The 18,023-nt window shown below is 43.9% G+C and overlaps 2 protein-coding genes across 9 annotated transcripts in view; one reads left to right on the top strand and one right to left on the bottom strand.

Annotated features, from left to right (window-relative positions):
* Src64b (Tyrosine-protein kinase Src64B) overlaps positions 1-5,275 on the top strand; it is a 34,354-nt gene extending 29,079 nt beyond the window's left edge. For all 5 annotated transcript variants that reach the window (XM_070654800.1, XM_070654803.1, XM_070654804.1 and 2 more), the window contains one exon: positions 13-5,275. In XM_070654800.1, the coding sequence (XP_070510901.1) occupies positions 13-227 (215 nt within the window). In that variant the 3' untranslated portion in view covers positions 228-5,275. The remainder of the gene's footprint in view (positions 1-12) is intronic.
* On the bottom strand, positions 5,077-8,200 carry LOC139101573 (oxidative stress-responsive serine-rich protein 1). 4 transcript variants are annotated; one of them, XM_070654821.1, is made up of 3 exons: positions 7,639-8,200; positions 6,055-6,310; positions 5,077-5,970 (listed from the first exon to the last, which is right to left on the bottom strand). In XM_070654821.1, the coding sequence occupies exons 1-3, from the start codon at positions 7,713-7,715 to the stop codon at positions 5,599-5,601; spliced, it is 705 nt and encodes a 234-aa protein (XP_070510922.1). In that variant the 5' UTR covers positions 7,716-8,200; the 3' UTR covers positions 5,077-5,598. The 4 variants fall into 4 exon arrangements, with proteins under 4 accessions (XP_070510922.1, XP_070510919.1, XP_070510921.1 ...); XM_070654818.1 differs by having other exon boundaries at positions 5,077-6,310; positions 7,639-8,197; XM_070654820.1 differs by lacking the exon at positions 7,639-8,200 and adding an exon at positions 7,323-7,621 and having other exon boundaries at positions 5,077-6,310.
* Positions 8,201-18,023: the final 9,823 nt, after the last annotated feature.

Here is an 18,023-nt window from a genome sequence, read left to right on the forward strand (position 1 = left end):
TTTTTTTTTTAGGTATGCACGGCCGTGAAGTGATCGAGCAAGTAGATAAGGGCTACCGTATGCCGAAGCCGTTGAATCACCCGCTGCCCGACAGCATCTACCGACTGATGTTGCAGTGTTGGGACGCTAGCCCCGAGAAGCGACCCACGTTCGAGTTCCTGAATCATTATTTCGAGTCGTTCAATGTCACTAGCGAAATACCGTATCTCGAACCGCCGACGGACTGATATACAGCCCATCAATATATGCAAAATCATCTGGCGCCACACGGTCACTTTCATCCAGCCCACATCAATTGTGCCATGGAATTTTATGGTATTTACTGCTAAGTCAATCATTTAGCACGTACCCCTCATCGGAAACCTTGCGGACTGGAGATCAATCTCACGGAGAGAAAAGCGAGAGAACATTCCCTCGCGGATACTTCGCACCGCAGTCACGGATGGAATTTTTTTTTTTTTTGACTGCAAAAAAATTTTTCTACAAATTTTGGCGACCAATTTTCACGAGAAACAGTGCCGCGAATTTATCGAACTACCACTGTCAAATGCTGCCGAAAAAAAATTCTCCTCTTCCTCTCTCTTTCTCTCTCTCTGTCTCTCTCTCGTCTTTTTTTCTCTCTTCTATCCTTTACGTGTTCTTATATGTTTTTTTTTCTTTTTTTTTTTAGTGTTAAGCACTAAAATCGTCAATCGGATTGGAAGTTGAGTGTGCCATGGTGTTTTTTATAAGTACTGTTCGTACGAACGAATTGATAAGATTCTAATCTTCACGACCAATCAGGCGTTAACCGTAAAATTTAGAATCTGAAACGAGAAACGACTGCGATCTTAGGCTCGCGGGAATCAAGTCGTTTTACCTGCCCAAAACAATTCGCGGTCACTTAAACGTGCTTTCGTACTTTCGACGACGAGCACACTACAATAAAGACTAAAAAGTTAGCATTGTCGGTAAATTTGGACACAGGTCACGGTGTCGGAGAAATAACGTGAAATAAATTTGAAGATAAAATTCGAAATTATAGATTATGCAATATAATCGTATATAGTATGTTAGCGTATGATTACGAGATATATACATAGAATGAGAAGGGAAGAACGTGACGGAGTGTGTGCGTGTGCCGCGTAGTGCGAGTGTGTGGACTTTATCATACAAGAGCATGTTGTATTTATATTTTATTGATCTCGGATTGCATCCGAATTTTCCTAAGGTCCAGCTTCTGGATGCGTGAAACCTCGAGACAAATTTTCGTACATACCGTTTGTGGTGAAAACGCTGCCGCGAACTTTTTCAAGCAATGGCTGAAGCGTGTGTAAAATTAGACGTAAAGGGATGTCTATATTTCTCGCATATAATTTGTTCGCCGAAAGAAACTTTGAGGGGAGAACCCCCGTCTAGAACAATTATTGCGCACAAGCCGCGTGAAGCTTATTTTCGATATCGAACGGTCGACCGCTTATTCCTCTTAAGTATTAAGAATCGTGTGAACGTGCGCTTGCCTGTTATTGCTATGCGATAATTTAATTTCGGTTGTAAAACGCACGCGGATGAGCAATGAGATGCATCGATAAGGATTCTCGAAGGAGTCGATCGTTAATCGAGTTTTATCTAATAGAAATAAAAGAAAAAAAAAAAGTTGTTAACTTATTGTTCAAAAATAATTTACAATGGCAAAAGCTCTCTCGAGTGTGCGCACAGCCAAACGTGTCTGCCAAATCCAATTGTATTTGCGATTGTATCCCGCTTTCTCTCTACCGATCTTCTCTTTTATAGTTCTTTTTAAACACATCACATTGATATTTAATATCATCGTTGTACGGATAATTAATTTATACGCAGCAAAGGTACGGCGAATACCTTGCAGATTTTTTTTCCAATCTATATTGCTGAGTTTTAAAACGTTGTTTTTTTTTTTTTTTTTTCTTCGCAAAGTACCGGTCTTGTTGAAGAGCGAAAAAGAAGGGTATAAACATTAGAATAGATGAGAGAGGCGAGGAAGTTACTAATATTCGGATAAGTGTGAATGTTTGAATGCGTTTGAGAGAAAAAAAAAAAGAAAAAAAAAGAAGAAAAGAAAAATATCCCGAAGCCCGTTTTCGCGATATAAGCCGGCGCGACGGCTGCGCGTCGGGATAAATCGGAAATGCATTTTCGGATAAACTTAAGTCATCGATGTTACTCGTACAAAGTGTCTGAAAAATTGTAAATTTTCTACTTAAAGGCGAAAGAAAGGAAATAAATACAAACGACGGAGATTAGAATAGGGATTACTTAGACGATAAGCGTGACGAGTCTCGTTGGCGACTTTGCTGTTTTCGCAATGCTCGAGAAAAATGTTCTCAACGGAGCTTGCCTCCGTTATCCCTGGATTCGACGTTGTCCCCACAAAGGCACGTTACACGCGAGACCCCGAGATCGAGTCGGTCGCATCGACATCGATTAAACCCGACTCTGGTTATTAACTTGTAATTTCTGATATTTTAACTTCGGCTAAGCTAGTAATTAAAGACTATGCCGCGATCGAGTAAGTAGCTCGGTGGGCGAGTAAAAGCATTCTTTTCTTTTTTTTTTTTTATAAAAACGTTAATTACTATTGCCATCTTTGGTGCTCAAACTATATTGTGGGCAGACCTATAATTTGAAAAAGATAGTGAATAATTAAATGTTACTCAATCTTGATTCTGCTTCCCGTATCTCTTTTACATTGCAGTAGAAACTAATTGACAAAGAAAAAAAAAGGAAAAGAAAAAAGAAATCAGAGTCGACCAACAAGAATGTGGGTGCGATCGACACTTGAGTATATACATTTTACTATGTCACGATAAACGCGATGAGCCATTACGATACGATAGATATTAGTGATTAAAGTGAAAATAAAATGTAAGTGCGTTGCGCGCATGCGAGCGTAGAAAATTGTTACATCCGTGTCAGCGTGATCCTCTTTTCATGTGTATTTTACTGCGACTAAACCAGAGGAGCATTACGAGCAATAACGCGATAAACGCCGCATAAATACACCGATTATTATTCAATAAGTTAGAACGCGGCTGCAATATCAGTTTCGTATCTTCGCGCGGAAGAAAAAAAAAGAAAGGAAAAAGAAAAGATAGAAGAAAAAAAAAAACATGTCGAACAGAAACGTCGGGCGGACACGATGCTTTTCCAGACTCGCTTTGTGAATAAAATTGTAAACGATTTGTAAAATATTATCTAGCCCATTTGCGTCTGGCTATCGTGGCACACAAATGTCTGGAAGACCGTAATGCCCGTTTGACGTCAGGCGACGTCGGTTTCCACGCCGTTTAGATAGACCTTGATATTGCAGCGGCTTTTATTTTACAAAGCTCCTAGAGTGCATAAGAGAAATCCTCGCCGCGATGTTTACATGGTACGTAGCATATTTCCAATAAAATTATAGCGACATCGCATGGAAGAGTGCGCGTGAAAAGGCGTTCACGTTTACGTAGCGTTAGAGAGTAGGTGTATTACGTCCAATACATTTTTTCTATGAGCGTTTTATACCGATGATAAACTTGTTTTCTCATGATAAACGATCACTTGGAAATTTCGCTGATGATGATGACGATCATGATCGCTGCCGTAGGTCGTAGATTAAAAAAGGAAAAAGGAAAAGAAATAATAATAACGTAGGGTTTGAACTGCGAGCTCAACAGGAACAATTTAATGTAATCGACGAGAGCACCACGAGGCGTCATAAGGATGTCTAAAAGACGCTATTAAATAACCGAAAGATTAAATCGTCTTTTAGGCGTACATCCGATGACGATATCGTGTTGGAAAAAAAAAAAGAAAAAAAAAAAGAGTTACTTTTGAGCGACCCGAAAGCGTTCGCGTTATATGGTATATATATTCGCGTAGACTGTTTCATTCGGATCACATTTGGACCATGTATTTACAAATTATTATGGTAAAGGCGTCGTGGCCTTTTTACCACTGGATATAGAGACTGATATTGTTTAAATAAAGCCCGTGTACTATCGGGAATCTTACGTCCGATCGTTCTTAAAGTTTCCGAAGGGAACGTGTATGTTCTTCTTGAATCCGATAGTAGATTAATATTTTTGTCGATCGCACACAATTTTATACAATGAGACCTCCGATCAACCGCGCGAGAGGAAACTTGAAATTACATTCGTACGCGCGTACTCGTTACGTTCAGGCGTGAAAAGTCGCGGGTTTTTCAAATATTAACGGGTAACTTAATTCGTATTTTATTGAGAATTACCTCGGACGTATCGTTCCCGCGTCCTCTTTATTTGCGAATGGCGATGTTTAAATTATGCGGTGACCTAAGAAAGAGGCGAGATCAGCGGTATACGCATATATTGTACTTAAATGAAAATTATCCTCCCAATTAATCGTGGATTTCGCGATGCCTTCTTCGGAGACAGCGTAACTTCTCCCCCGTTCGTGGCTCCCCGTTAAAACGAAATTTTTGGTAAATCTGTGATATAGAGACAAATCTTTCTCTATCTTATCTTCTCTCGCTCTCTCTCTCTCTCTTTCATGCGTTTTGATACGAAGGATCGACATTGTCGTCTCGCGGCGACCATGAGAGCACCGTGCCACCCAAGGGGGGGCGATGATTATCCACGATTATCGTATTAATATTAATCGTTTGCAGAACAGAGTTGTCTCACGTGATGCGCACACCAAAAAATAATTTCTCGCTCTCCTGGCTTTCTTACGTTTCCGAGTTCTCTTCACGTGGTGAAGTTCGCATTTCGTCACCGCCGCGTCGACGTGCATTTTTAAATTCGTACTGTACCTAAAGCGAAAACGATCAATACACTGTTGTCATTGTTTATATACCAAAGCTTATTATCATTAAGTAACTTAACGATTAATTTGTGTTATTATTATATTAATTGTCGTAAGCCTATGCAGATAAATATATTATGTATCATATTAATGCCGCTCCTTCACTGGCGCCCTATATGACAAACTCTTTGATTTAATTGAGGCGAAGAGTCTTATTTTGTTAAAGATGTAAATGCGCACGTGAATGCACATGCGAGAGTATCTAGTGATTGTATGGGTGCACTTACACTTCGATCTCAATTCATACGATTTATTCTAAAACCAATTATTCTTTTCTTGTAATACAAAAGTTGTTTTTTTTTTTTTTTTTTTTCTTTTAAATACAGGTAATATAATAATCCATTTTCCCTTTTATACACTAAAAGAACCAAATATCGTGCGCGTAGATGATGTAATAAAAAATAATAATAATAAAAAAAAAAAAAAAAAAAAAGCGAGAAAAGAATAATGCGGAAAAAAAGTACATTGATATCTCGCTACACTTTTCCGAACGTTTATACAAAATAGCTTAAGAATTTTAGAACTATACACTAGAGCGAGAGCAAACGTTTTGCTAAAATTATTAGTACGTTAAAAAAATAATTTAGACAATAAATTTGGACGCATTAAACAAGGAAAGACGGTGTCGTATATAAAGAATGAAATGTACACAGTCTCGAATACTGTGTGTATATATATAAAAAAAAAAAAAAAAAAAAAAAAAAGAAAAGAAAGTTTGCGTTCGGTATATGCGTAATTGAAGATACTTTACAGTTATTAAGTGTACATCATCTCTGCCATATGCGACATCTTCTTTGGAATATGAACGAACTCCTCAAAGTAAGCGGCGAGTTCGCCGATCGTGACGTCGCTTGACAAGGGCGGTGATATTCGCGCTTGGACTGAACATGTGTTCGGCGAGCTCGATAATTGCTGGCCGGACGAGCTGCCGCTAGCATCCGACTGTCCACTGCTGCCCGTTGTCGTCCGTTGCTCGCCGCCGCCCGGACCGGGGCCCCTTTTTAAGTTCGGCATCGTGTTACTGCGAGCACGGTGGAAGCCACTTGCACCCTCACAGTCCTCATCCTGAATACTAGTGTCGTCTTTAGCCTGCCTGTTACTTTTACTGATCTTCAGAGCCTTGAAGTCCTTCATGACCGAATTGTGATCGATTACCTTGAAATTTTTACTGGAAATACTGAGCTTACACGTATTGTTAAACAGCGTATCTACCGAGTTATCACTGAGACCGCTGGTACCGGGGGCGCTTAACTTTAAAATGGCATCCCTTAGGATGGTGCTCCTCTTAGTCCTCTCGACCGTTCTCTCATTCTTAGACGGTTTGAAATTCGTTGTACTCTTGATACCTCTTGGGTTGACTGGGAACATGGTAGGCCTGTTAGGCAGGGATCTTCTTTGTAACAAACAGTTGCCGTTGGAATTTTCACCGAACAAGCACATCGGCTTCGATTTGTCCCCCATCGCAATGCTAAAAAAAACGAAGAAATCTTGTTAATTAGATAACAATATTGTCGACTGTAATTTCTTAATTTTCTTTTTTAATTAATAATTTTGATAATTTATAGAATACACTTTTCAAGGTAAATAACAAAATTAGAACACGGAAAGCTATGCAATATTACAAGCAAGATTTGAACTTTCAACCTTCTTATATAGTCAAGGATTCCGTGAAGACATACAAGTCTCTATCCAATCATACTGATCGCAATTTGTATAAACATTACTGCAGCTTCACAAGCCCCTTGACAAACTCTGTTTCATAATTTCCTACTGTCCTCCCGTCGAATTTTTTCTCTCTTAAATCTATTATCGATACCGCCAGGATGTTATTTCCGGCATCACGGTGTCTATGGGTTTATAAATAGAGCGACTAAACGTTTTCTCAGATGAAATCGAGCTGTACTTAAACCCGATCCCGCGTTGAAAACCCGATCGTGTACTCGGGCAGCTTCTGATGGGTAACGAAACGCGTGCATTAAAAATATACCGTCGCGTTACTAGTCGACCTTGACCGGGATTACGAAAAGTATACAACGTGAAGTTTCGATAGCTCGGTTGAGCAATAGGAGATATGCCAATTGACAAAGAAACTCGGTCGCTAGATTCAGCGATGACTGATGAATCAGAGTTTGCCACTTTGTTGCCTCCGTTGCTAGTTCGTCTCTGGCGTAACTTTTATCTTGGCAACCTGAGCACCTGCGAAGCAAGTAACTGACTTCAGAAGTAAGCAGCGTTGATTAAATATAGAAAGCACAGCGTAGGTATTCATTGATAACTTTCATTCTACAAAAACCATCGCAGTGAGAAATTGTTGTATGTAACAGTTCTCGTCAAAGTTCTATACATTTCTCAACGTCGGAGCTTGCGGGATGAAAATTATCTTACAAAACAGACTCGTTAACAACGTTATTCAGATACAAATCTTACGATAACGTTAGTCATTGCTCTAATAGAAATTTGGTTAACGGGTTCTCGCCTACTGTATAATTATCACTAGTCATGGTGAAGCTGCTGTAACCACGAAATCGCTCTGAACAAGAGCCACAGGTGTTTTTCGGAGTGAAAATGTATTTCTTGGCCGCGGCGTCTCGGAGAAGCGTTTCAAAGTCGAGACATCGTCAAGGTCCAGGCATCAAGAGACTCGAGAAGAGATTCATACGGTGCTCGCTCGTCGACGGCAATCGCATGTGTTACCATCGCGAGCAAAACAGTCCGTGGCTCTCGGAGACGCCGTTCTTTGTGGATAATGCGGCGCTTGGAGCGCCTCGGGCCTCGCTGAAAGCGGGCGATGCTTACTGGGGACAACTCGTAGAGCGACGGTCAATCTCCAGCCTCTGAAGACGCGCCGGCAGCACGTCGTCTTCGTCGCCCATACTCGTCGCGCTGGCCTCAGCCGCCGTCAGCGATGGCGCAGCATCGGGCCGCCGACGGGCGCGTCGAACAAGGGACCCTTGATGCGGACGGTCGTATGCGGGTCTCGGCGAGGTTAGAGCCGCTCGGCCGACGGCGATGACGACACACGGTGCAATCGCGGGGAGGGAGGGCGATGGCGCGCCTACGCGGGATGACAGATCGGTGGGCCGACGCGCGGTTTAGCCTCCGTCGCCACCAGCTCGTCCTCTTTTGCCCGCGTCCAGCGTCTTCGCCCGTCGGGCCAGCGGAACGCCGCGGGCGAGACGGCTCGGCTTTCGCGGGGACGAAAGGTCCGCGTTCGCGGTTCCTGCGGTGGCTCGATTACGTGCGCAGATCAATCGGCCCGACGTTGCGATGACGAACGTAAATAAACACCACTACTGCGCGGGATCGAGAATCAGCGGCGACTGTCCGCGTAGGACACTAAGCGCAGGTAGCGCCACGGTCGCGAGCCCGCGGAACTGTCGCCAGCTTCACGGACTTGGCAAAGTCTTGCGCTCTCCCGAGATACCCGTCCGTGGAACTCGGTAGAACTCTCGCGAAGTCTCGCCCGAGGGACCCGCAGGAGGTCCTTTCAACCGCCCCCGGCGTCGCTTCAGCATCGGAAGACGACGGAGAACGTTACACGGGTATTACATTTACGTTCCGATCGTAATGGATCGCTGTGGATTGCCACGCAGTAAGAAAAATGTCCGGTTGGGTTATTAAACGAACTGATTTTAGTCTCAAGAAAATCCGCCGCGAGCCGCCACTGCCTGGACTGCCGATTCATGGCCGTAGTATAGATCAAGGATAAGTCGGACAGGTATAATTCTCCATTTAGTATAGCTCGATCTTTGGCAGACTTTTGTTCGTAATTGCGAGGTAATTTTCTTTTTCTATTACTCCCCGAAAGGATAAAATATATAAGTCAAGACTCGCTTACGAATTTTAATTTGATAAACAGGGAAAAATATACGAAGAATAAGAAGGTAGGAAGTATTGAAGAACATTCGAAAAAAAAGGACTAAATCACATTCGGCGTTAAATTGTCACTTGAAAATCGCAATTCGCACGAAAGGAGCTTCGCACACAAATCCATGTCACGTATAAAATTCCATGACTCGTGGGCGAGCTTCGCTACGTGCTGACGCACTCTCGGCCGAGCTTTATTTTAGCATACGGTTGAAATATTTACGAATTCCCGCTGCTGGAAGGCATGGAGCGAGAGGAAACGCCTGACCGCCTTTAACTTCTCTCTAAAAGCGCGTGTTCCATCGCGAAATAGTTTCTAATTCACGTTGCCTGTAGTCGTGCTCAAATAACGTGATAACGCTCGTGAATTGGACCGCTTGGACTCCATATTTATCTTTCTTCCGTCTCGGATTTAATCCAATTAAAAAAAAAAAAAAAGTAAAAAGGAAAAAACTTTGTAAAAAAAATTTTTCTCGAGTTAGAACTTTACATAAAATAATTTAAACGAAACGTAATGCAGTTCGTCGCGTTAAACGTCGCTAGTGGCGATTAAAAATACGCGTTGTCATGCTCGCGACGAAAGTGTCACCGCGCGCGGAAAAAAAAAACAACTCGGGGGATCAGGTGTTACGGAAATTTAGCCGTTTTAATCGGTTTAGAAACGAGCGCCGGGCGACGGGCCAAGATCGCGTCCGCGCTAACGTGCGACAAAGTTTCCGAAGTTCGCCCGCGACGCGGAATAGATGCACGTTGCGCCTACGCATATCCGTTGCACCGGCCAGGGAACGGTCATCCGATCGCCGACGCGGAACGCCGCGTGCGCGATTACTCTTACGATAGATTAATATATTTATATATTTCCCGCGGTCTTTGCGCGCTTTGCCGGGCGCGCCGCGACGAATAAATTATTCCGGCTGTAAATTCAACGTCGTTAAAAAGGAAAAAGAGAGAAAAGAGGTTCTCTTCGGGTTGATCAACGCGCGCGACGAAAATTGCCGTCCGGAAGTCGCCGCGAAAACGGAAGCACCGCGCGAATGAAGGCAAATAGATCTGTCGCGTCGACGAGCATATTCGCCTCCGGTGTCGCGCAGCGGGGCTAATTAGGGAATCGGAGAGAGGGGGAGGGGGAGAATACGCGGATTTGTAACCGGATGCGGCAGGATGTGAGATCAGCGGCCTAGGATTATCCGGATCCGAGGGTCGCGGAGTGTGGAAACGTGAACGACCCCGCGCCAGGGCGCTCTCTCTCTCTCGCGCTTTCATAATTTTCCCATCGGGCGAACTATAATTACCCGGATGCGTTCGCGCTGTTCCCCCTCGTGGTTGCTCGGTCTCCCTGAGACCGCTGCCGCGCCCGGCGATCACCGACGCCGCCTCTCTCGCCCGGTGTAATTGCAGCTGCGGTCGCAATTCACAAATGTCAATTCCTGACGCTTCCGCGGCTGGGCGCATTCGTTCTCGTACAGCCCATTTACTTCTTTCCGCGTATCAGGTTTAACGTCTCAATAAAACGAGACCGTGACCCAACACGCCCGCCGGGCGCACGAAAGTTAAAACAATTGAACAGCCGTTGACGAGAAAAAGAAATTAATTGGTGATTTTCTTTTAGGTTTGACCACCTTTGAGTCTTGCCGACGTGTGCTCGACGCTGCAAAAGTACAAACGAAAGGAGAGGAAGAGGGAAAATCTCGGGGACGTTCCAACGGCGGTCGCGACTGCTGATCGCCGCGACGACGGAACTGGAAGCCGGCGGCTGGTTTCGTCCTGCTCGTCTTTTCACCGCGTCGGCGTGACCAAAAGGTTCACGATCCACGGGCGATATTTACGAGGAGTGCGCTGGCACGGCGACACAAGCACGCTCGCAGTAAAGCGGGGGCGGCAGGCGCGACGGCGCGAGAGAAACGATGACGGAAATAATCCCAAGCACCACCGTAGCAGCTGGCTGACCCGGCGAGAAAGTGAGTCCCAGCATCCTCTTTTTCCTCGCTCGCCCTCGCTATTTCCCCCGCCGGAATCGCGGAGACGTTACTGTGCGAGCACCCTCGTCGAAGAGCTCGAAAAGTGCCCGGAAGGACCGAGGACTTTGCGTCGAAGAAACATTGCCCGGCGCCTTCAAGAGCGACTTGGTCGTCGAAAATGTATCGCCCTCAGCCTGAAAGCACGGCCTACCGTTAGAAAAAGTTCTATTCTCACCGCGCGCGACAAATTATATCGTCGACTTCGACGTCTAAATCATGAGAGATCCGTTTTTATCTGATTTCTTCGACGCAATTTTCTTGCTTCGTTCGAAGCTTTGCTTCTGAGACTTTTGTGCATCGCCTCGATATTTTTTTTTTTTTTTTTTTACTTTATTAAGATTTAAATAATACGCTTGAATTTCCTGCGCCGAGAAATTATTTTGCAAAAATTCCGAAGCGACGCGCGAAACGGTGATCTACTTATCGAGCAATTTCCCGCAGCCAGATGTACACGACGAGCGCGACGTATTATTATACGACCGCGGCCGTATTATTGTCGAATTAATGCTTTTTACGAGCGGTAATACGTTCCGCAAGACACAGCGCCGCGCGGAACGTTTAGCGTGCGTAAATTACGTTAATCCATTACGCGCGACGGCGCGAACGACCGTAAAGAGCGCACGGAGATGATTTGCGGCGCGTCGATTAAAAATGTCCATTGTCAGGGAAATGTAGCCGTTGCGCTTCGCACTGGGATGGCTTATTTGCGCGCCGGATGTAGTATTTAGATCCCGACGTTCTCGCCGTCGTTAAGCCCATTTGTAAATCACTTTGCGTCTCTCTGCCGGCCGCCGCGATTATTCGCGGCTGACGCTATGTAAATTGTTACTTCTTGTAAAACAAACGATAAAGTTGTCCAATACGGAGGGGAGCAATAAGGATTTACGATCATAGAATTCGGAATTAATTTTTCAAGTAAAAAGAAAAAGGAAAAAAGACGGCAGAATTATTTCAATAGTGCCGGTCTTATTTACCTTGGCAAGAACGTCTCAACTCGTCAAGATATACAATGTAAGGGGAAAACTAATCGTTTCCTCGTGCGCTTCGGGATTCTCGCAGGCTGATCCTTGACGGGCGCGACTTTTCAGAATAAATCGACCGGCGTAGATCTAGCGAGGCGAGTGCAGGCATGCGGTTCATTCCTCATCCACCTTTATTTTCGGTGCGTCTTTCCGCCGTAGCCGGTCGTTGACTTTGAACGACTTGTCGGTAGTGTATCATTCGACGTCCGCGGCGATAGGACGCCGACGTGCGGCCGAAAATCTGAGGGATGCGTTCGCGCGCTAGTATTCATTAATTAGCCGCGGCGCAACGTTTACGACGACAGTCAATACTATTCCCGGCCGCGAGCCAGTCCCAATCGTCGTAGTAATAATTGTACACTTCGAAACCCGCCGCGGGGATAGAGTTTTATGACGCAATAAAAGAAGACGGTGAGAGCAAACATATGCGGGCGAGCGACGACTGAGAAAATATTTAAGTGCGAATAGAACGGTTGCAAAATATAGGAACGTCTCCCATACTTCATTTCGAATTCGCGCCGGAAAAAGAACGGACGCTCTTCGAAAAGAATAACGAAGGAGAAGTACGATCGCTATTTATAGGTCGGGGAAGATCGAGCTTGAAAAACTTCTAATTAAAACATTTTTCGCGAAGCGGATCGACTTCGGAAGTTGGTATTTTTATCTTATTTTCGCCGGGAGTGTCTTTTGTAAAAATAAAAGAGCCGGGCTGTTCGCGTAGATTCTTTATGACGCTCCGTCGGGACGGGATTAACTTACCGTGATGATTCCGCGGCGGGTGTGATTATTTTTTTTCGCGCGCCGCACGAAACGCCGCTCTGTCCGCCGATGATTATTTGCTCGTGCGGGAGGATCGGCCTGTTCCCCTTTGCTGGCGGACTCAACTTCAGCGGCAGCAAAGCGGAAAAAGACATATCCTCGATCCAACACTTTAACTGTTGTCGGTATCGCAAGTTTTTCCGTGGATCTTGAACTCCGGCCTCTTTATTAAATCAATTACCGTCGTAGTTTTTCCGATCGAAGATTCCAACGAACTCTGCTTGATCTGTAATCAGGAAACTTCTCCGTTCACGATCCGTTGTACGAAATTACTTCTTCGTCGATGAGAGGAAAAAAATAATTGTAGACGGACTTACGCGTCGATTCTGTCCGCGAAACGCTACGGGCGTTCTCAAACAATGATGTACCTGTTGCGTCTCGACTATCGTGCTAGCGTACTAATCGGCGATGCCTGGCGTGATCTCACCGACTTAATCAAGTCGACACGAGATCTTGGCACGTACGAACGGCACGAAAATATGCGAGTAGGAAGAGGCGTCTGTCAGTCTGTTTGTTTAGCAAATGACGCGAAATGATCGTGTGACGGATCGCGTGTCGTAGGATGCCCGCAGGATCGCGCGCGAAAGATATTCGGCATGACGTACCTCCCGTCGACGTGTATCAACGTTAATTGTTGCCGTTTTAACGCCACCCGCGTTCTCCACCGACGCCTTCGCGACGACGATCGTCGGGACCGGAGACCAAATTCCTTACGCGCGTTAAGAAATTGAGAAAACCGCTCCTGGAATTATTCAGGAAGGAAACGTCGAAGCCGAAAACGCTCTCTTTACGTTTAATTTCCGCACGTCGCCTTTAGCGCTCTCGCAAAGTAATCCTTAACTCTATTAATCTCGAGAGCAAATTAGCTTTCGCACTCTTCATTATCTCCGGAACGGGATACCCTTCCACGGCGACGCTGGCGGTTCCAAAAATAGGGGTCTCCCCCCCCAAAGCAATTAATTCGATGTAAGGAGCGCGAAGTGCCCCGCTGTCGCTTCCTCCTCGTCGCCGGATAAGATTACCAAACGTCTGGAATAAAGCTACGGTGGCTCTTATGTCTATTCTCGCCCACGTATTCTCATCTCCGCGCGGGAGATCCAATGCGATCTGAAATCGAAAACGATAACGCCCCGCCCGGTTCCTCGCCACCCTCGCGGCAAGCGCGCTATTCGAATATCCGCGTGCGAAATCCGTGTGGCTAAGATCCAGCGAGTTGTTTCGCTATATTAAGACCCGCCTTACGTAACGGATACTCATATCCCCCCGTGGAATACATTTAAGCGTTTAATATGCCCGTCGCGGTGCGCTCCTCGCTCGCGGTTGAGCGCCGACGCTGAACGTCGTAGATGATCAGGCCGCAAGAATCGCAGCGATTCAAGTAATTTGTGTAATTACGTAAATACGGCGCGGTTCATTCTAACTTCTTACTCGAGGAGGACTTTATCTCGCGCGCATTTGTCATCTTCACTTATCGCGTGGTGTATACGCGGGATTCATCGTCACGTATCAGCGCTCGAGTGTCGTTCGTCACTGTGAAAACGTTCGCGCGGTTGTTAAATTTGCCGAATGTTATTAAAATATCATCCCGCGATCCTCCGGACCGCGAGAGCACGCGGCTCAGACCGTCCTGTAAATATATAACGCGAAGTAAAGTTTGGTAACGTGTGGGATATCATCCTTGGCGCTTTACCAAATCCATATTAAATCCTGTAACGAGTTTTACGCTCTCATTATCTCACCGCGAAGATTTCTTGACATGTGTTAACGTACACGTTTCACGTATGATGACGTATTTCAACAAGGCGATCGTCTGGTGACGACGAGAAACTCAAGCTAATCGTACATGTTATGTTACATATGTTATAAATTTATAATTGTTATATAAATATTCTATTATAAGTGTACGGGTTTTTTTTTTTTTTTTTTTTTTTTGTTTAACATGTATAGAAATATACAAAATTTATCGCGTGATTGTTGAAAACTGAGTTTACTTCTGTCAAGAAATATAACTTAAAGATACTTCTGTTAATTGTATAAAAAATTTCTCGAGTCGCGATTGCAACGCTATACGCGATGTGATTACTTACATACTTCGATTTCGACATTCGAGACTTCGTAACGTAATTAAGACTTTCCCACACGACAATTTTTTTTTTTCCTTTTTTTTCTATTTTTTTAACACAGCTTGCGGTGCACTTTCGACGGAGAGCGACGGTACCAGCCAATATTTGTCCGACATTCTTTTCTAGACACGCTAGTTGATATTATTTGAAAGTCTTGTATCGATCTGTTAGATCGTGTTGATTTTCGTTTCTTTTTATTAACTTTCTTGAAACCGGAAGATTAATTTTATCATCGACTGAGACGCGGCGATCGTTCCCATTAACGTTTCAGCGTGTTACACGTATCGCGATCAAATTGAAAGACGTGCAATCTTCATGTAGATAAACCTCATAATGGGTTTACGCGGATAAGATTTCCAGATCAAAGCGAGACGTTCCTCCTTTTCTGTTACTGCGCGAGAGTCGCTAAAGATGATACGATTAGCTTTCTTCTTGACGTTCTCTTTCGTCTTCTCTTTTGTCCGCATAAAACGATCTCTTTATCTCTTTGTAACTTCACCTTGTAACTTCTCTTCTTCACGTTCTCGTTTCCTTTCTCCTCCCGGGATCTCGTCCCATTTCTTTATCCGACTTATGATATAACGAGTGCACGTGAACAATCTTGATACATTTCCCGGTTGATTAAAAAAAAAAAAAATAATAAGAAAATAATAAAATTTAATTAAACAAGACCTGAAGGAGAAAATAATTTTTTTTTTAATGAAACGAGATACTTTCTTATCGCGAAGCTTCGGCTGCGAATCGGTCCTCTTCCTTCTTTCACCGAAATTGCTTGAAAAGCTCCGTTTCGAATCTGAGCCTGAGATCAAATTTAAATTTTTATCTGACTCCTGGTCTTATTTTTTAACCAAATTATTATTCTTTCTTTTTCTTTTTTTTTCCACCCCCCGAATCCGCGAGTCTTCCCAAGTGTTTGAAAAGCGAAAAGAGAAAATCAGATTGGACCACTGTTGGACTTTGTAGCACCCTTTCGATTTCTGATTTCGCGTAGTTTCGAGGACGGGTGCCTCGGCGCGGTCTCTTTTCGAGCAGGCCCCCCTTTCGACTGGCGGCCCCCCTCGGTGATAACGGTGCGAGGGTGGACGTCTCGATGCGACTGGCCGTCGGCGTTTCATTCAAGAAGGCGTCGCGACGCCGCGGACGAGAGGCGCAAGCGCCGGCGGGCGCGGCGCGCCGCCGCCTTTCTTCCTTCCGCCGTCTATTTGAGCTCGCGGCACCCACGCCAGATCGTCCACGCACGCGCGTATCGCACGCCGATTTTTATTTCGATCGATTGAAATATATTCCGGTATTAATAGACGACGAATGCGGGCCGGGACCCTCCGAAAGGCTGCATGCCGCTCGGAGTAAATCTCGCCCAAAAAGTTCTCCGAATGTTCGAGTCCCTTGAACGCACAAATCCCGCCGCCCACGGCGCGTCTTAATCGGCAAATTAATTGTCATTAACGTTACGGAAATTGTCTCGGACGTTCCTCAAAAGCCCTCGGAGCGAAATCACGATCTTACGAACCGAGATTTCGCTCCGCGAGAAATACGAGGATTTTACGACGATTTAAATGGATCATTGTTGTAATTAACGATCGCGATGCGACGATTGTAAAGGGATACGTGAGCTCGAATGTGGAAATTGAATTGTTTAAATGGGAATTATCGCGGAGGGTCGGATTAAAGACGACTCTATGCGGCCTTTGAATCTTGAACGCCGCGAATAGATCGCTCGCAAGAGTCATTAAGTGATCGATCGCGTCTGTTTTTACAGACCAGAGAAACTCTCTCTCTCTCTTGAGAGAAAGATATGGGCGCGAGATCAATGATCGACGTCGATGATCGATGATCCACAGTTGAAAGTCTTCAAGCTCGACGTCCGTCGCGTCTTCAAAGCGCGAATTGCGTCTCGTTGAGTGACATGCCCTCGGCGATATAGTAGCTTCAAGTTCAACGTAAATTAACACACAAAAAAAATATAAAAAAAAATACAGGCTCGCGTATTGCGCTGAAATAAAAATCAGAATCTTCACGTTGAGGAATAACAGGCCGGAAAGGAGCTGCCGACTTCTTATCGACGTTACGACGGCACACGATGCTTGTATCTTGTAATAAAAGCCTGAAAAAGAAGCTGTAATTTTTTTTTTGCACGTTAGTAACATATTTCGATAATAGGAAACTGCGAGATTCGTAACTTTCTTCGCCGCGACGAATGAAACATTTTCTCGTCTGGCCAGAAGTCCCCGGCCGATCGTTAAGGCAATTTTTTTTTTTCCGGCGGGGTATATATTCTAAGATTCTGCCTAAACTTCCGTTAGACGAGAATAGACGCGAAATGACACGGATAAGCGGGTGTCGCTGAAATAAAATCCACGGCCATCTGGATTTGTGGTGCATGGAAAAACAAATTCGTCGTCGCTTCGAATTCGTTCCCTCGCGATTTACGACCCGCCCGAAAGCGCGATACAGATTCGTGGCTGAGAAAATATCCCGAGAATCGAATAAACTGAATTTTTAATTTCCCATGAATTTCAAAAGCAAGCAGCAAGTTCGAATGTACAGCTAATCTTTTATTAATATAATAGTTTATATATATATATATATATTTTTTCACTCATTTTTTTCATTTAATAATTTTTGAAAGTATACGAATTATTGCAGAAATATAGAAAGAAAAAAAAAATCGAACGTGTATTTCGCTGAATGTTGTCTGCTAACGCGAACGTTTCGTTTCCCTTAGACCAAGAATATATATAAGCTATTTTCAACTACGATCATCGCGAGAAAAAGCGCGTCGAGCAAAGTTCGTTTTCCAAGATAATACGAAAAATATACACACGAAGTAGAAGCATCGCGGTTCCAATTTTAGATTCCTCTGCTACTTTCAGTAACGATTACTTTATTCTATCTGCTTAACAATGTCACCTGGAACCTCTATAAAAATTCTTTTTTTTTTTATCTGTATTACACAAAATTTAAAGTCATTACATAAAAAACAAGACTAACTTATATAAAGAGTGTAATTTTATTTCAAGAAAAAGTCAATTTCACACATAGAAATTGCAACATGTAAGATTTTATCCACTTTTCACAAATCTTTTTTTTTTTCTTTTTCTTTTCTTTCTTTATTTATGCATCATCTACTTATATCTAACGCAGGTGATTTAATATACTATAATTTATTTTTGGAATACCTTTCAATTATATGTTACATTTGCGCACATAAAATTACATTTAATGTTGTCACTATAAACCTTAAAGAAATTACAATAAATTCACTATGAATATGTATAATGACTTACCTTAATCTGTAAAAAATCAAAAAGTTGAAACTTTAGTATATAAAT

The sequence above is a fragment of the Cardiocondyla obscurior genome, linkage group LG04 (genome assembly GCF_019399895.1).
Source record: "Cardiocondyla obscurior isolate alpha-2009 linkage group LG04, Cobs3.1, whole genome shotgun sequence".
NCBI classification, from domain to species: Eukaryota; Metazoa; Arthropoda; class Insecta; order Hymenoptera; family Formicidae; genus Cardiocondyla; species Cardiocondyla obscurior.

Excerpts from the sequence above, each read along its gene's own strand:
- LOC139101573 (XM_070654818.1), bottom strand. The coding sequence starts at position 7,715 with ATGGGCGACGAAGACGACGTGCTGCCGGCGCGTCTTCAGAGGCTGGAG. Across the intron at positions 6,311-7,638 it reads CGCTCTACGAGTTGTCCCCA|CATTGCGATGGGGGACAAAT; the intron begins GTAAGCATCGCC and ends CGTTTTTTTTAG.